The 15,754-nt window shown below is 36.1% G+C and overlaps 1 protein-coding gene across 4 annotated transcripts in view; it reads left to right on the plus strand.

Moving 5' to 3' along the window:
- The window catches only part of CADM2 (cell adhesion molecule 2), a 1,273,609-nt gene that overhangs the window by 871,537 nt on the left and 386,318 nt on the right, over window positions 1-15,754 (plus strand). Inside the window, exon 1 of one of the 4 annotated variants that reach the window (XM_027551574.1) lies at window positions 13,921-13,987. The exons of 2 other annotated variants lie outside the window; for them this stretch is intronic. In XM_027551574.1, coding sequence (XP_027407375.1) covers window positions 13,921-13,987 — 67 coding nt within the window. Of the gene's footprint in view, window positions 1-13,920; window positions 13,988-15,754 lie in introns of those variants that run through there. One more of the 4 variants, XM_027551822.1, reaches the window with a different exon arrangement.

Genomic DNA, 15,754 nt, shown 5'->3' on the forward strand with positions numbered 1-15,754 from the left:
ATTCCAAACTAGCAGCTAACCTATCTGTAGCACAGTTTGATGTAATCTTCCCACTTGTTCTTAGTAGTAATCTGTGGCAGGTACCAGGAAAATGAGGATTCAGAACATATTTCTGTGTACTTGTCTTCATCAAAATGTATTTTGTTCCTCTTTTCAGGGAAAAGGCTCATTTCAAAGGGCAGTAATTTTAAACTGCCTGAAAGTGTGAAAGTTTTAATCGCTCAGTCATGTCTGACTCTTTGCAACCCTATGGACTGTAGCCCACCAGGCTTCTCTGTCCATAGAATTCTCCAGGCAAGAATACTGGAGTGGGTAACCATTCCCTTCTCCAGGGGATCTTCCAAACCCAGGGATTGAACTTGGGCCTTCTGCAGGGCAGGCCGATTTTTTCTGATCTGATCCACCTGCTGCTGCTGCTGCTAAGTCGCTTCAGTCATGTCCGACTCAGTGTGACCCCATAGACGGCAACCCACCAGGCTCCCCCACCCCTGGGATTCTCCAGGCAAGAACACTGGAGTGGGTTGCCATTTCCCTTTCCACCTGGGAAGCCCCAAACTACCTGAATCAAAGTATAAAGTAAGAACAGTTTTCTTAAGTGGATCTTGAAATCTAGATCACTCCTTTGTATTTCTAAGCTTTTTTATCTAGTCTTTCTCCTAGCATTTTGCACTACACTAAACATGACTATTCATGCCATTCTAAGGTATTTGTAACCTGATTTGCTTCTATCATGGCTCAGTTGTTAAACAATTTGCCTGCAATGCAGGACATCTGGGTTTGATCCCTGGGTTGGGAAGATCCCCTGGAGAAGGGAAAGACTACCCACTCCAGTATTATGGCCTGGAGAATTCCATGGACTGTATAGTCCATGGGGTTGCAAAGATTTCGACATGATTGAGTGACTTTCACTTTCACTTTTGGAGAAAGGAATGGCAAGCCACTCCAGTATGCTTGCCTGGAGAATTCCATGGACAGAGGAGCCTGGATGGGCTACAGTCTCTGGGGCTGCAAAGAGTTGGACACAACTGAGCAAGTGATACTTGCTTCTATATGTGAAATACAAGTAGCTTGATTAGTATGTTGTAATTATGCATTTTGTAATTACACGGTTTTAATTTCTATGTAACCCCCTCTGCCATTTTGCTAAGACATTTAAATAACACTGTTACAACCAACTTTGTCCCAAGATACTCTTTTGGTCAGAGTTAAGCACAAAGTAAAGTTTATCCAAAACTGATGTGGAGAAGATCATGCAAAATACATCAAATAGATTTTCTGAAACTGAATTCCTAAGACCACTTTTCCATTTTATCTCCATACGATCCAATTAATACTACCTATCAGCATTTTCCCAACTGAGGCAAACTATGTTTAGAAGATGTTTTCCTCCAAATACTGAAATAATTATCACTATAATACTCCATTCAGAGAGTATTTGTCAGATGAAAGTATGTATAATTCAGATGATATCAGTCTTTTTTTTGCAATTAATATTCATGTATATTAAGACTATATTTGACACAGAAGTCTGGACATGTTTTTTTTTTTTTTTTTTAATCTGTTTACATAGTAATTTTAAAGTAAATTTTAAAATACACTTTTGAAAGTATCTCAAATTCCTGAAGTGGTCTGTATTTATGGTATATTTTGTTTCCATTCCTTGTGTGTCTTAAAATAGAGTTTTGAGACCCTCATCATATCTCTGAGGAATGTTACCTGTGTCACTCTTATTCTGGTGGATTTCAAATAAGATGTGGTCAGAGTAGATCCTTAATTGCTCAACATTGGTTATTACGTATTAAATCAAATGTTAACCATATCTTTTGAACCACAGTCCTTACTCTAAAGTTCATGTTATAATTAGCATTAGTATATCAAAGTAGAATGATAGTATCTATTGGCCCATCTATTAACCAAGAGAGTAATAGCACCTAATGATTTTTCATGCAAAATAAATTATACAGAAAAGGTTTACTATATCAATATGAAGTAAGAGTGTTAAGTAAAAGGCAAAAGCAGAGAAACATAGGAAGAGAAGTTACCATTGATATTCTCCGTAAAACACGCATGCTGCTGCTGCTAAGTCGCTTCAGTCATGTCCGACTCTGTGCGATCCCATAGACGGCTGCCCACCAGGCTTCCCGGTCCCTGGGATTTTCCAGGCAAGAACACTGGAGTGGGTTGCCATGTCCTTCTCCAATGCATGAAAGTGAAAAGTGAAAGTGAAGTCGCTCAGTCGTGTCCGACTCTTAGGGACCCCATGGATTGCAGCCTACCAGGCTCCTCCGCATGGGATTTTCCAGGCAAGACTACTGGAGCAGGTTGCCATTGCCTTCTCCGAAAACACTCATGAGTATGTGCCAAATTGCCTCAATCCTGTCCAGCTCTTTGAGACCTTATGCACTGTAGCCCACCTGATTCTTCTGTCAGTACTGTCAGTAGACAGTATTCTCCAGGCAAGAATATTAGAGTGGGTTGCCATGCCTTTGTCCAGGGGATTTTCGCAAACCAAGGAATCCAACCTGAATTTCTTACATCACCTACATTGGCAGGTGGGTTCTTTACCACTAGCATGACCTGGGAAGCCCTCTCCATAAAACACACTGGGACAAAATATCGACCTACCAGTACTTATTTATCATGTAAAATATCATGTATGAAACGAGATGCCAGTCCAGGTTCGATGCACGATACTGGATGCTTGGGGCTAGTGCACTGGGATGACCCAGAGGGATGGTATGGGGAGGGAGGAGGGAGGAGGGTTCAGGATGGGGAACACATGTATACCTGTGGCGGATTCATTTTGATATTTGGCAAAACTAATACAATTATGTAAAGTTTAAAAATAAAATAAAATTAAAAAAAAACATAACAGTACCACCTATTTACTGTTCAATCAATAATGAAGTTATCTTGTCACTCATTATGACTGTAAGTTAAGTAGCATCTATATGTCTGAAGACCTTAATTGTATAATATTACAGTAAAATCTACAAGAGATCTTATCTGAAGAATTTGAAACTGATCTTTCTAAGTGGTCACATTCCCTTCCCTTGCTATAAACAAGTGATGTACAATAGACTTCTAAGTGCTTCTTAAATTAGTATGCCTTAGCAATCCACTCCAGGACTATTGCCTGGAAAATCCCATGGACAGAGGAGCCTGCTAAGCTACAGTCCATGGGGTCGCAAATAGTTGGACACGACTGAGCGACTTCACTATATATCACTATAAAATGTATTAGGAATGTATGGTCAGTGTATGTATTCTGGGTCTGAGCTATTGTAGTGTGGATGACTTAATTTTAGGGAATCATGCTTCTTTCTGAAGTATGAGTCAGGATGAGATCATGGAAGTAACAATGTCTGATCCACAACATTCTGGGAGTCGCCTTTCACCTTGCTTGAGCTCCTCATTGGGATGATTCATCAGAGGTTAAAACCAAGTATTTCTTGATCATATGCTTATGCATGGAGAAGCTTGACAGCCAGCCCACTGAAATGATTGCCCTTGGATCCCTTGGAAACTGAACAAGTTACCTGCTCTTATGATGAGGCTGATTAGATAGATTCTCTTAAATTATTGCTAATAATGTTCTCTTTTTTCACAGCTTTTCCAGAATTAACCCAGTATCTAGTAATTAGGAGTTAGGGTACATTGAGTTCATGTTTACTTCATGACTATTTTCTTGAATGCTATAGGCCAAATCAGCACATGCTGCTGAGTTTCACATCACTCTGTATTTATACACCTTATCAAAAATACCTCATGAAAACATCTGATTATTTCTGTCATTTTTTTTTTCTGTTCCAACCCCTTGACCCACTTCCTGTCACTACTCTGCTGAAGTCCAAGCTGTAAACTCTTGAGGTACATGTAAATTCCAAGTGGTATAAATCATCTCCCTTACATCAATGAATCCCAGTCATTTATGATAATGATTGCAAATCTGCTATCAGTCAATAAATATGTTTTCTTCGATGCTACTTTGGTTCTCTGGTTGAAAACTGTTCTCAACACTAGCACAGAGTCCAGTTATATTTCTAAATAAAAAGTAATAGATATCAATAATATAATATGAATTGAGTAAACAGTTATATATGCATAGGATTATACAAAGTGATTACATAATATTGTATTCTGTGTACACACACACACATATACACCCAGGACTTCCCTGGTGTCTCAGCTAGTAAAGAACCTGCCTGCCAATATAGTAGACACAAGAGGCACAGGTCTGATCCTTGGGCCAGGAAGATCCCCTGGAGAAGGAAATGGCAACCTGCTCTAGTATTCTTGCCTGGAAAATTCCATAGACTGAGAAGCATGGCAGCTATAGTTCCTGGGGCTACAAAGAGTTGGACACGAATAAGCGCACACACATGCAAACAGATACATACACAGACAAGCACACACACACACACACACACATATATATATATAAACACAAACACACATGGAGAGAATGTTTGTGTCCTATTATTTTTCTCATGTCACTGTCTGCCTTGGAATGTGAACTTTTATTGGTAGATGCCATAGTATTATTGGTTCTACATGAGAATTGAAGAATTTTGATGGCTCTAAAAGTATTCAACATTATACAGTTGCTTTATTATTTTACCATTACTATTTATGGGTTAAAAAAAGGATCATTTACTTCAGTTCAGTTCAGTCACTCAGTCATGTCTGACTCTTTGTGATCCCATGGACTGCAGAATGTCAGGCCTTCCTGTCCATCACCAGCTCTCAGAGCAGACTCAAATTTGTGTCCATTGAATCAGTGATGCCATACAACCATCTCACCCTCTGTCATCCCCTTCTCCTCCTACCTTCAATGTTTCTCAGCATCAGGGTCTTTTCCAGTGAGTCAGTTCTTCACATCAGGTGGCCAAGTATTGGAGTTTCTGTTTCAGCATCAGTCCTTCCAATGAATATTCAGACTAATTTCCTTTAGGATGGACTGGTTGTATCTCCTTGCAGTCCAAGGGACTTTCAAGAGTCTTCTCCAACACCATAGTTCAAAAGCATCAATTCTTCTCAGCTTTCTTTATAGTCCAACTCTCACATCCATACATGACTACTAGAAAAACCATAGCTTCGACTAGATGGACCTTTGTTGGCAAACTCATGTCTCTGCTTTTTAATATGCTCTCTAGGTTGGTCATAACTTTTCTTCCAAGGAGCAAGCACTTTTTAATTTCATGGCTACAGTCACCATCTGCAGTGATTTTGAAGCCCAAAAAATATGTTTAAACTAGTAAAATAGAATACATTTTTAAATAAATTATTGAGCAGAATGTCTCTAATTAATACAGTAAATTAGTAGAAAAAAACTGAAAATATAATTACATCTATAAAATAAGAAATATGACCAATCTCACTGATGTTAGAATTTAGTTTTCTAAGTATCTGTTTATAAAACATTTCTTAAATCTAATAGTTTTCATGTACTTAGCAACAATCTCGGAGAAGGCAATGGCACCCTACTCCAGTACTTTTGCCTGGAAAATCCCATGGACGGGGGAGCCTGGTAGGCTGCAGTCCATGGGGTCGCTAGAGTCAGACACGACTGAGCAACTTCACTTTCACTTTTCACTTTCATGCATTGAAGAAGGACATGGCAACCCACTCCAGTGTTCTTGCCTGGAGAATCCCAGGGACGGGGAAGCCTGGTGGGCTGATGTCTCTGGGGTCGCACAGAGTTGGACATGACTGAAGCGACTTAGCAGAAGCAGCAACAATCTAAGGAAAGTATCCTAAATTTACTCATTAAAATTAGCCTCTGAGGATTTGGGTACTAATCGAAGACTAATCCTCAGTACTATATTTTATTCCAGTTACAGATTTAGGATATTTGTAAAATAGCTTCCTGGTTTAGTAACAGACATAAAATATAACTTCAAAGGATGCCCATGTACTTTATATATTGAGAACCTTTTATTCTGGTACTGCCTCAAAGCTTTCATAATAATATATGACTGATACATCTAACGGTTTGAAGTTATTTCTCAGTATCTTCTAGAGGCATGAGTTTGAGTCCAATTTTTTTTTTTTTACAAAGTCTTGAAATCCTCTTCCTATATTTATTAAGGTAAAAGTCATAAGCCTCTGGGCAGTATGTAATATAGCAAAAGAAAAAGAAATTTATAAATTGGTAGTGACTCATGAAGTTTAAAGAGATTCTTGACAGCAAAAGAAATAAATATAAGATAAAGTAGTATAAATATTTAATATGTAAACTATCAGTGCTAAAATCATCAAAACAGCAGATAAAAAGTCTTAATACAAAATAAGTTATTTTGATACACATAATTAATTCAGCATTATAGGCTGAGGAAACATGGAAAAGAAATAATTATATAGATCACTTAATTCTCAAAATACACATGAATAATGTAGTTATAAGCTTAAAATAAGCTTCTGCTTCATTTCTGTAGAAGCAAAATGGTTATTTCACAGAGGAAATTACTGTGTCCCACATTTTGGATACTGTTTCATAAACCAAAATTATTTTGATGGTACATGTTTCCCTTGCATATAACTAAAATTTTACTTACATGATGAAATGATCTCATTCAATACAAATATTGATATATAACCAGTACTGTTCTGTTTTATATACACTCTTGCATGTAATCATATTATAGCAGCACTGATGTCAAGAAATAAAGCTAGGTTTTAAACATTTTATTATCAGAAGTTTCAATCATCTACAAAAATAGAAAACATCATAAACATTATGTATTTCAAGATTATATTGAAAGGAATCTCAACAACTGATCTATTTTGATATTTAGTTTTGTGAAAAGGTAAACACTTAAATGGAGAAGGAAATGGCAACCCACTCCAGTGTTCTTGCCTGGAGAATCCCATGGACAGAGAAGCCTGGTAGGCTGCAGTCCATGGGGTCGCACAGAGTCGGACACGACTTAAGCGACTTGGCAGCAAACACTTAAAAATAAAGTTATTATAAGACATTAAAATTTTCATTAATGAAATTATACTTGATGAAAAAGAAAGAGGAAAGTGAAAAAATTGGCTTAAAACACAACATTCAGAAAAAGAAAAACTATGACCAACCTTCAGTTCAGTTCCGTTCAGTTCAGTTGCTCAGTCGTATCCGACTCTTTGTGACTCCATGAACTGCAGCCTACCAGGCTTCTCCCTGTCCATCACCAACTCCCGGAGTCCACACAAACCCATGTCCATAGAGTCGGTGATGCCATCCAACCATCTCATCCTCTGTCATCCCCTTCTCCTCCTGCCCTCAATCTTTCCCAGTATCAGGGTCTTTTCAAATGAGTCAGCTCTTCGCATGAGGTGGCCAAAGTGTTGGAGATTCAGCTTCAACATTAGTCCTTCCAATGAACACCCAGGACTGATCTCATTTAGGTTGAAATGGTTGGATCTCCTGGCAGTCCAAGGGACTCTCAAGAGTCTTCTTCAACACCACAGTTCAAAAGCATCAATTCTTCAGGGCTCAGCTTTCTTTATAGTCCAACTCTCACATCCATACATGACCACTGGAAAAACCATAGCCTTGGTTAGATGGACCTTTGTTGGCAAATTAATGTCTCTGCTTTTAATATGCTGTCTAGGTTGGTCATAACTTTCCTTCCAAGGAGTAAGCGTTTTTTAATTTCATGGCTGCAATCACCACCTGCAGTGATTTGGGGGCCCAGAAAAATAAAGTCAGCTACTGTTTCCCGATCTATTTGCCACAAAGTGATGGGACCCAATGCCATGATCTTAGTTTTCTGAATGTTGAGCTTTAAGCTAACTTTTTCACTCTTCACTTTCACTTTCATCAAGAGGCTCTTTAGTTCCTCTTCACTTTCTGCCATAAGGATGGTGTGATCTGCATATCTGAGGTTATTGATACTTCTCCCGGCAATCTTGATTCCAGCTTGTGTTTCCTCCAGCCCAGCGTTTCTTATGATGTACTCTTCATATAAGTTAAATAAGCAGGTGACAATATACAGTCTTGATGTAATCCTTTTCCTATTTGGAACTAGTCTGTTGTTCCATATCCAATTCTAACTGTTACTTCCTGACCTGCATACAGGTTTCTCAAGAGGCAGGTTAGGTGGTCTGGTATTTCCATCTCTTTCAGAATTTTCCAGTTTATTGTGATCCATATAGTCAAAGGCTTTGGCATAGTCAATAAAGCAGAAATAGATGCTTTTTCAATGATCCAGCAGATATTGGTAATTTGATCTCTGGTTCCTCTGCCTTTTCTAAAACCAGCTTGAACATCTGGGAAGTTCACAGTTCACGTATTGCTGAAACCTGGCTTGGAGAATTTTAAGCATTACTTTACTAGTGTGTGAGATGAGTGCAATTGTGCGGTAGTTTGAGCATTCTTCGGGATTGCTTTTCTTTGGGACTGGAATGAAGACTGACCTTTCCCAGTCCTGTGGCCACTGCTGAGTTTTCCAAATTTGCTGGTATATTGAGTGCAGTGCTTTCACAGCACTGCACTCTTTGCACATCTTTGAGGATTTGAAATAGCTAAACTGAAATTCCATCACCTCCACTAGCTTTATTCATAGTGATTCTTTCTAAGGCCCACTTGACTTCACATTCCAGGATGTCTGGCTCCAGGTGAGTGTTCACTCCATCGTGAATATCTGGGTCAGGAAGATCTTTTCTGTATAGTTCTTCTGTGTATTCTTGCCACCTCTTCTTAATATCTTCTGCTTCTGTTAGGTCCCTACCATTTCTGTTCTTTATTGAGCCCATCTTTGCATGAAATGTTCCCTTGGTATCTTTAATTTTCTTGAGGAGATCTCTAGTCTTTCCCATTCTATTGTTTTCCTCTATTTCTTTGCACTGATCGCTGAGGAAGGCTTTCTTATCTCTCCTTGCTATTCTTTGGAACTCTGCATTCAAATGTGTATATCTTTCTTTTTCCCCTTTGCTTTTCACTTTCCTTCTTTCCACAGCTATTTTAAAGGCCATATTAAAAAGCAGAGATGTGACTTTGCCAACAAAAGTCCATCTAGTCAAAGCTATGGTTTTTCAAGTAGTCATGTATGGATGTGAGAGTTGGACTCTAAAGATAATTGAGCACCAAAGCATTGATGCTTTTGAACTTTGGTGTCGGAAAAGACTCTTGAGAGTCCGTTGGACCACAGCGAGATCCAACCAGTCCATCCTAAAGGTAATCAGTCCTGAATATTCATTAGAAGGACTAATGCTAAAGCTGAAACTCCAATACTTCGGCCACCTGATGCAAAGAACCGACTCATTGGAAAAGTCTCTGACTCTGGGAAAGATTGAAGGCAAGAGGAGAAAGGGACGACAGAGAGTGAGATGGTTGGATGGCATCACCAAGAAGATGGACATGTGTTTGCTTAAACTCCGGGAGTTGATGATGGATAGGGAGCCCTGGCGTGCTGCAGTCCATGGGGTCATAAAGAGTCAGACCTGACTGAGCAACTGAATGAACTGATTGCACTTAAGTATTAACAACAGTTCTTAAATACTGTGAACTATTAAGTATTCAAATAGGAATCCAAAGTAATCTGTACATGTCATTTGTTCAATTTGTCTCTCAAGTTGCCCCTTAAATTGGTATTTTTTATCTCTAATGTCTTTTTGCTAAAGGAACAAATACTAAAATATCTTGTACATGGTTTCCACATTCAAGGTTAGACTAACTGCATTGACTTAATGCGTTTTTTGTTCCTTGTGTGCACTGGACATTGGAAGTTCTATGTAGAGGCACAGTAGTATCCAGAGTTGGTTATATTGCAAAAAATATTTCTTAAATGGTATTGTGTACTTCCAAGAGTCTGATAGTCTCCATTTTAATGATGTTAACTTTATGTATTACTATGTATCTGCCTAAAGCTTACATATAAAAACTTTTTAAAGATTGTAGAATGGTGGTTTTTGAGTTATATTATTTCCTCTTTATTTACTGACTGGGATAGTAGTGTGAAGAGAAGTTTCCACTCATTAAATATTTGATTACTCTTGAATATATCTCCTTCAACAAGCATTTCTTTCTCAAGCATCGTTTTTACACATTTTTCCGCTGTAAAATGTGTGTAGTTATTAAGAAAGAAAAACTTGTGACAGCAATTAAATAAAGTCACACTTTTTCAAGTTTTCAGATTCTAATGAGTCTTAGAAGAAAATTCTCATGTTTAGATGATGTTAGTTGATAGCTAAGAAAAATGTTATTTTAAATAAATCTCAAGTGATTAGTATAAAAATGTGTTTAACTTTGTTCTGGATAGTTAGTGAAGAAGGGAGAGATGTGTGTGGTTATCTAGCTCTGAAATGCAATTATTTTCATTTCTATATCTTGAAAAGACTATAATAAGGTGGCAAGTGTCTGATAAATCAGATATAGTACTTTTAAAAACAGTGTGATTTCCTCCTTTGTAAAAAGGAATAAAACTCACCTGTTATTGGTTCGCATTACATTGCTATACTATATCTAATGATTGCATTTTGATAAAGTGGATTTGGGGCTTCCCCAGTGGCTCAGCTGATAAGGAACCTACCTGCCGATGCAAAAGATGCAAGAGCTGTGGGTTCAGTCCCTGGGTCAGACATATCCTCTGGAGAAAGAAATAGCAACCTGCTCCAGTATTCTTGCAGGGGAAATTGCATGGACAGAGGAACCTGGCAGGCTGCAGTCGATAGGGTGGCAAAGAGTTGGACACAACTGAGCAAATGCATGTACACACAGAGGATTTTAAGATATACATGCTCAGCATGCTCTTTTGGTTGTAATTTTACTACCAAATAGATTTGTGAGCTAGAAAAAGTCACATCTCTGCGTTCCAGTTTTGTAATAGTATGGATATCTTAGTTTTCACTTGGAAGTAATGCAATATATATTCTCTCTTATTTTTGTAGTTTGCTCATATGTTTATAAGAGGAACTTTCTTATTTTAAAAATTATACTGTGCAGTGTCTTTCAATGGCAATGAGATTTTGTTTGTTTTGCCTAATTATAGATTAAATATTGGGCAGGGAAAAACATAATGCATCTGAGTATGAAGTTACAGATGTCAAGAACCTCTGTCTCCTTGGAAAGTCAAAGTACTTGCTAAGTTTATTGCTTCTCTATTAAGGAACAATTCCCTAACTATAAATTTGTTTATGGAAGGAAGAATTAAAGAAAAAAAAAAAAACACTGGGTAAAATACCAAAGTATTTTTTAAAGGCTACATAATATTAGAATAAAAAGATCTATAATATATTAGGGTTCTTTCTGTGAATAAATTCCAGTAATATCTTTGCTATTTACTAAATGTTTTATTGCCAAGTAACCTTTCATAAAACAGTTCTAAAGGCAACTACTAATCTAGTATGTTCTATATTATTCAGACATTGCAAACACTAACAAACGTATCACCATTTTGTTATGACATTAATCTTAAAATTAGAGTAGAAATTAAAGAATAGGGAAAATGTGACTAGGTCATACAAACTTCAAGGTAAGTAAAATTCATCTAATATCCTTTGAGAATGCCCATTGCCCTACTTCTAGTTCCTATGCCTCATTTTGAGAATCACTGCTTTAGATCACCAATTTTCTGCAGAATTATTAGTGATATCTTTCAAATTGACAGTTGATTAATATAATGAACTAATTAATTGGTGACAATCAATTAATTGTATTTTTATTTTTTGATCATCTGTATTGGGGATTTTGAAGATAAACCTCACTAATATAACGCCTAATATTCATTAACTATTTAGCATCCATATGTAAATAGCTGATGTTTCAATCATTATCACATGATTTTTCTTTAAAAAATACATACACAAATTTTCACATTATTAATATAATTATTAGCAGTTACAAATTTAATATTATAACTAATCATCTCTGGAAAACAGTGTGAATGACCAAAATGTTATAGTTATAACTTGCTTTTATCATAAGGGTGAAGAAATGTTAATGTTATATCTAAAATTTTCTCTGGTCAAAGTACCTTTACTTCCTTTCTTTTCATTTTAACTGTGAACTACTAAAATTGTATTTTTTAAATAATTTTCCGTCACTTTTGGGTAGTGTGCAATGTGCACTTTACAATTGACTTATAATTGGACTGTGCTGACAATGGAAAATCTTACAAGTATTGAACATGACATTTATGACAGTCTTGCTGTCATCTTGGCTTCTTTTATTGAATATGCAGAGAATTATAATTGGGCTAACAAGCCTGGTAGCCTGGCCTCTTTCCAATTATATTAACCAGCCTAGTCTAGTATTAGCTGCCTAAACACACACAGAAACAGACATTGAACTTTTGTTTTTCTTTCCTTTTTATGTTGTTACTTAACCAATAATCCAAGAATAAAACCACCTGTTTTCCTGTAATGTTTGACAACTTTAAATAATTCATCTTGGTTCCCCTGGAAATGTAAAGATTGCTTTCTCTATTTTTATGTCACTAATTTTTAATAAAAAGCTGATTTTGTTTGTGGAAGATTAGTTGTATCTATTAACATATTTGGTAATATTGCCTCAAAAATTTCTAAAGTCTTTTGGCAATTTTACTTTCAATTTGTGCTTAAAATGTTAAGTGGTGAATTTGAATTTGGTATAAAATTTCTTTTCACATGAACAATTCAATATACTGATACATTGAAATATTTTCTTTGAAATTTAGTCAAATAATATTTTTTCATAATCTAACAGTAAGCCCTTCAGCTTTGTGTAATCTTTGAAACAACACAATTTAATTGAAAAGCAAATATTAAAAAAAGTTAAATGAAATAGCTTGTGGTCTAAAAGGTCTGAGAACATCCCAGTGTAGCAGTTATTTGGAGTACTAGATTCTGTACTTTTGCTTGTTTCATTTTGCTGGCTTCCTCTTATTTTAGAGCATATAATATAGTTGCATATTTTTATCCACACTTCCTCTACAGTTCCATCAGCAATATTTAAAGTACTCTTCTTTGTCAGTGGTTAACTGGATAGAAATATTTATATGAAAATAACCTGGGAATCTGTCCAATGGAAGCAAAACACCAGTATGGTGTATAAGGGATATGACACGGACTGTATTTTGCAGCATTGTTATTAGCAGTAAAAACAAGCAAAAAAACCTAAAGGCAACCTGATTTGCTATAAATAGGGAAATAGTCCTATACTTCATACACATTATAGGAAAATATACATCTATTAAAATTAGTGAATTAGAACTCTGTGTGTTAATCTGGAAAATGTGCAAAAAGCAGACTGCAAAGAATTATGTATAATATGATCTTGTTTTTGGAAACAAAATACACAAAGTATATATGTTATTTTTTTTGTAAGAAAAGCAAAAGTGAAAGTGAAAATCTCTCAGTCGTGTCCAACTCTTTGCAAACCCATGGACTATACAGTCTATGGAATTCCCATGGCCAGAATACTGGAGTACATAGCCTTTCCCTTCTCGAGGGCATCTTCCTAACTCTCTCCTGCATTGCAGGCATGATTCTTTACCAACTGAGCTATCAGGGAAGCCAAAAATAGCAAGGTTTTTGGCAACTAAGTAAGCATTGAATGAATGCAAGTGGTCTTCCCTTGCTTTTTATCCAAATGTTATGAATTGCATTTTAATTGTTAAATAACATGAAATACATCTAAACTATACTGGTATTTTAATTGAATTATTAACTAAAGTTTAGTTAAAAAGGACAGAGAAAGAAAGATGAACAGTTCTTAAAAAGAATTCTGTGTCTTGCAGCATTGCTACTTACAATCTGTGGCTCCTATCTAGTTTATTCTTTCTTTTCCAAAGACTTTAATCATATATTAACAAAATATAACCAATTGTCATTTTCTTCATTATAAGTCCTAGTCATCTGAAGTGTGTTCATCATGTAATCATAAATGTATCATTTAAGACTTTAATAGTGATAACAAATCTCTTTTTCTTGTTAGACACTATCTAATATACTAATATGCTTGTTCTTTTCTTGTGCAATCTTGCCTTGGTACCAGCGGCTGCTTCAAAGAATAAAGTTAAAGGTGAGCTACTGAGCAACTTTCCATTCTGCATGATTCACCATGTTTGTTTTCTGCTCAGTCTTCTGCATCCTCTTAAATAATAGAGCCAATTCTGTTCATGACAATACCAGTTCTGTGTGTAGATATTTGTAAATTTCTACAAATATATATTAATTATTTAGTTTCTGGTATGTGCCTGTGTTTGCATGATTGTGTACTTATTTTCTTGTTTTACTTTCCACTTTATTCCAAGTGGAATAAGGTGCTTTTATGCCCAACATTTTGCCTGTTGACTTTCGTTTCCTTGATAAAATTGTGAATTGGAAAAATACAGCATAAAGTAAAGCTGATGGAAAGGCTCAGAATTGAACATGCCTTTATAGAATTATGTGAAAAGAAAATTTTATCCTTTAAAAATTGAATATTATAAACTCCAATTTTCTATTTATGGCTTTTCTTCTATTTCCTAGTTATATTAAGTTTTCATTTGCTAGAATCCTGAAAATACATTTTCATGAGAGAAGATGTGCTTACCTAATACCAGATATCTCCCTGAGAGAAAAAGAATTTTGGCTTGATGTATTGAAGTCTTTATGACTTTTGAATAATTCAAATGTGTGTGTGTGTGTATATATATACATATATATATATAAATAAAATACTATGTCATAAGTTTATAGCTTGTGTGTTTCAATTTTATGTTCTCTAGAAAAATCTATACATTTTAAAAATGTTTTCTCCTTCTTATATTCCTAATATATAATATTTTTCCTCTTTCATTTATCTTTATTTAGCAACACTGTAATAACTTTATTAGTCATACATTTGTTATTTTAAGTTTTCTCATCCACAGAGTGTGAAAACAAATAATTCAAAAAGTTGTCGCTAGGATTAAGTAAAATATGTAAAACAACTCATAAATTTCCTGATGGTACAAGCATTTAAACAATGCAAGCTTCTTCTGTCTATTCTTTGTGGGGAATTTCTGACTCTTCATCATTCCATATTGCCTTGCCTAATATCTTCCCCTGTGTTCTCAGGAGGAAAGACCAGAGGGTTTTGTCTCTTTCTTAGCTTGTTGTAGTCAGACCTTTTTTTTTTTAAATTTTAGTTAGAGGCTAATTACTTTACAATTTTGTAGTGGCTTTTGCCATACATTGACGTGAATCAGCCATGGGTGTACATGTGTTCCCCATCCTGAACCCCCCTTCCACCTCCCTCCCATCCCATCCCTCTGGGTCATCCCAGTGCACCAGCCCTGAGCACCCTGTCTCATGCATCAAACCTGGACTGACAATCTGTTTCACATATGATAATATACATATTTCAATGTATTCTTTCAGATCTTCCCACTCTTACCTTCTCCCACAGAGTCCAAAGGACTGTTTTATACATCTGTGTCTCTTTTGCTGTCTCATATATAGGGTTATCATTACTATCTTTCTAAATTCCATATATATGCATTAGAATACTGTATTGGTGTTTTTCTTTCTGACTTACTTCACTCTGTATGATAGGCTCCAGTTTCATCCACCTCATTAGAACTGATTCAAATGTGTTCTTTTTAACAGCTGAGAAATATTCCATTGTGTATATGTACCACAGTTTTCTTATCCATTCATCTGCTGATGGACATCTAAGTTGCTTCCATGTCCTGGCTATTATAAACAGTGCTGCGATGAACATCGGGGTACACGTGTCTCTTTCAATTCTGGTTTCCTCAGTTTATGTGCCCAGAAGTGGGACTGCTGGGTCATATGGAAGTTCTATTTCCAGTTTTTTAAGGAA

The sequence above is a fragment of the Bos indicus x Bos taurus genome, chromosome 1 (assembly GCF_003369695.1).
Source record: "Bos indicus x Bos taurus breed Angus x Brahman F1 hybrid chromosome 1, Bos_hybrid_MaternalHap_v2.0, whole genome shotgun sequence".
In the NCBI taxonomy this organism is placed as follows: Eukaryota; Metazoa; Chordata; class Mammalia; order Artiodactyla; family Bovidae; genus Bos; species Bos indicus x Bos taurus.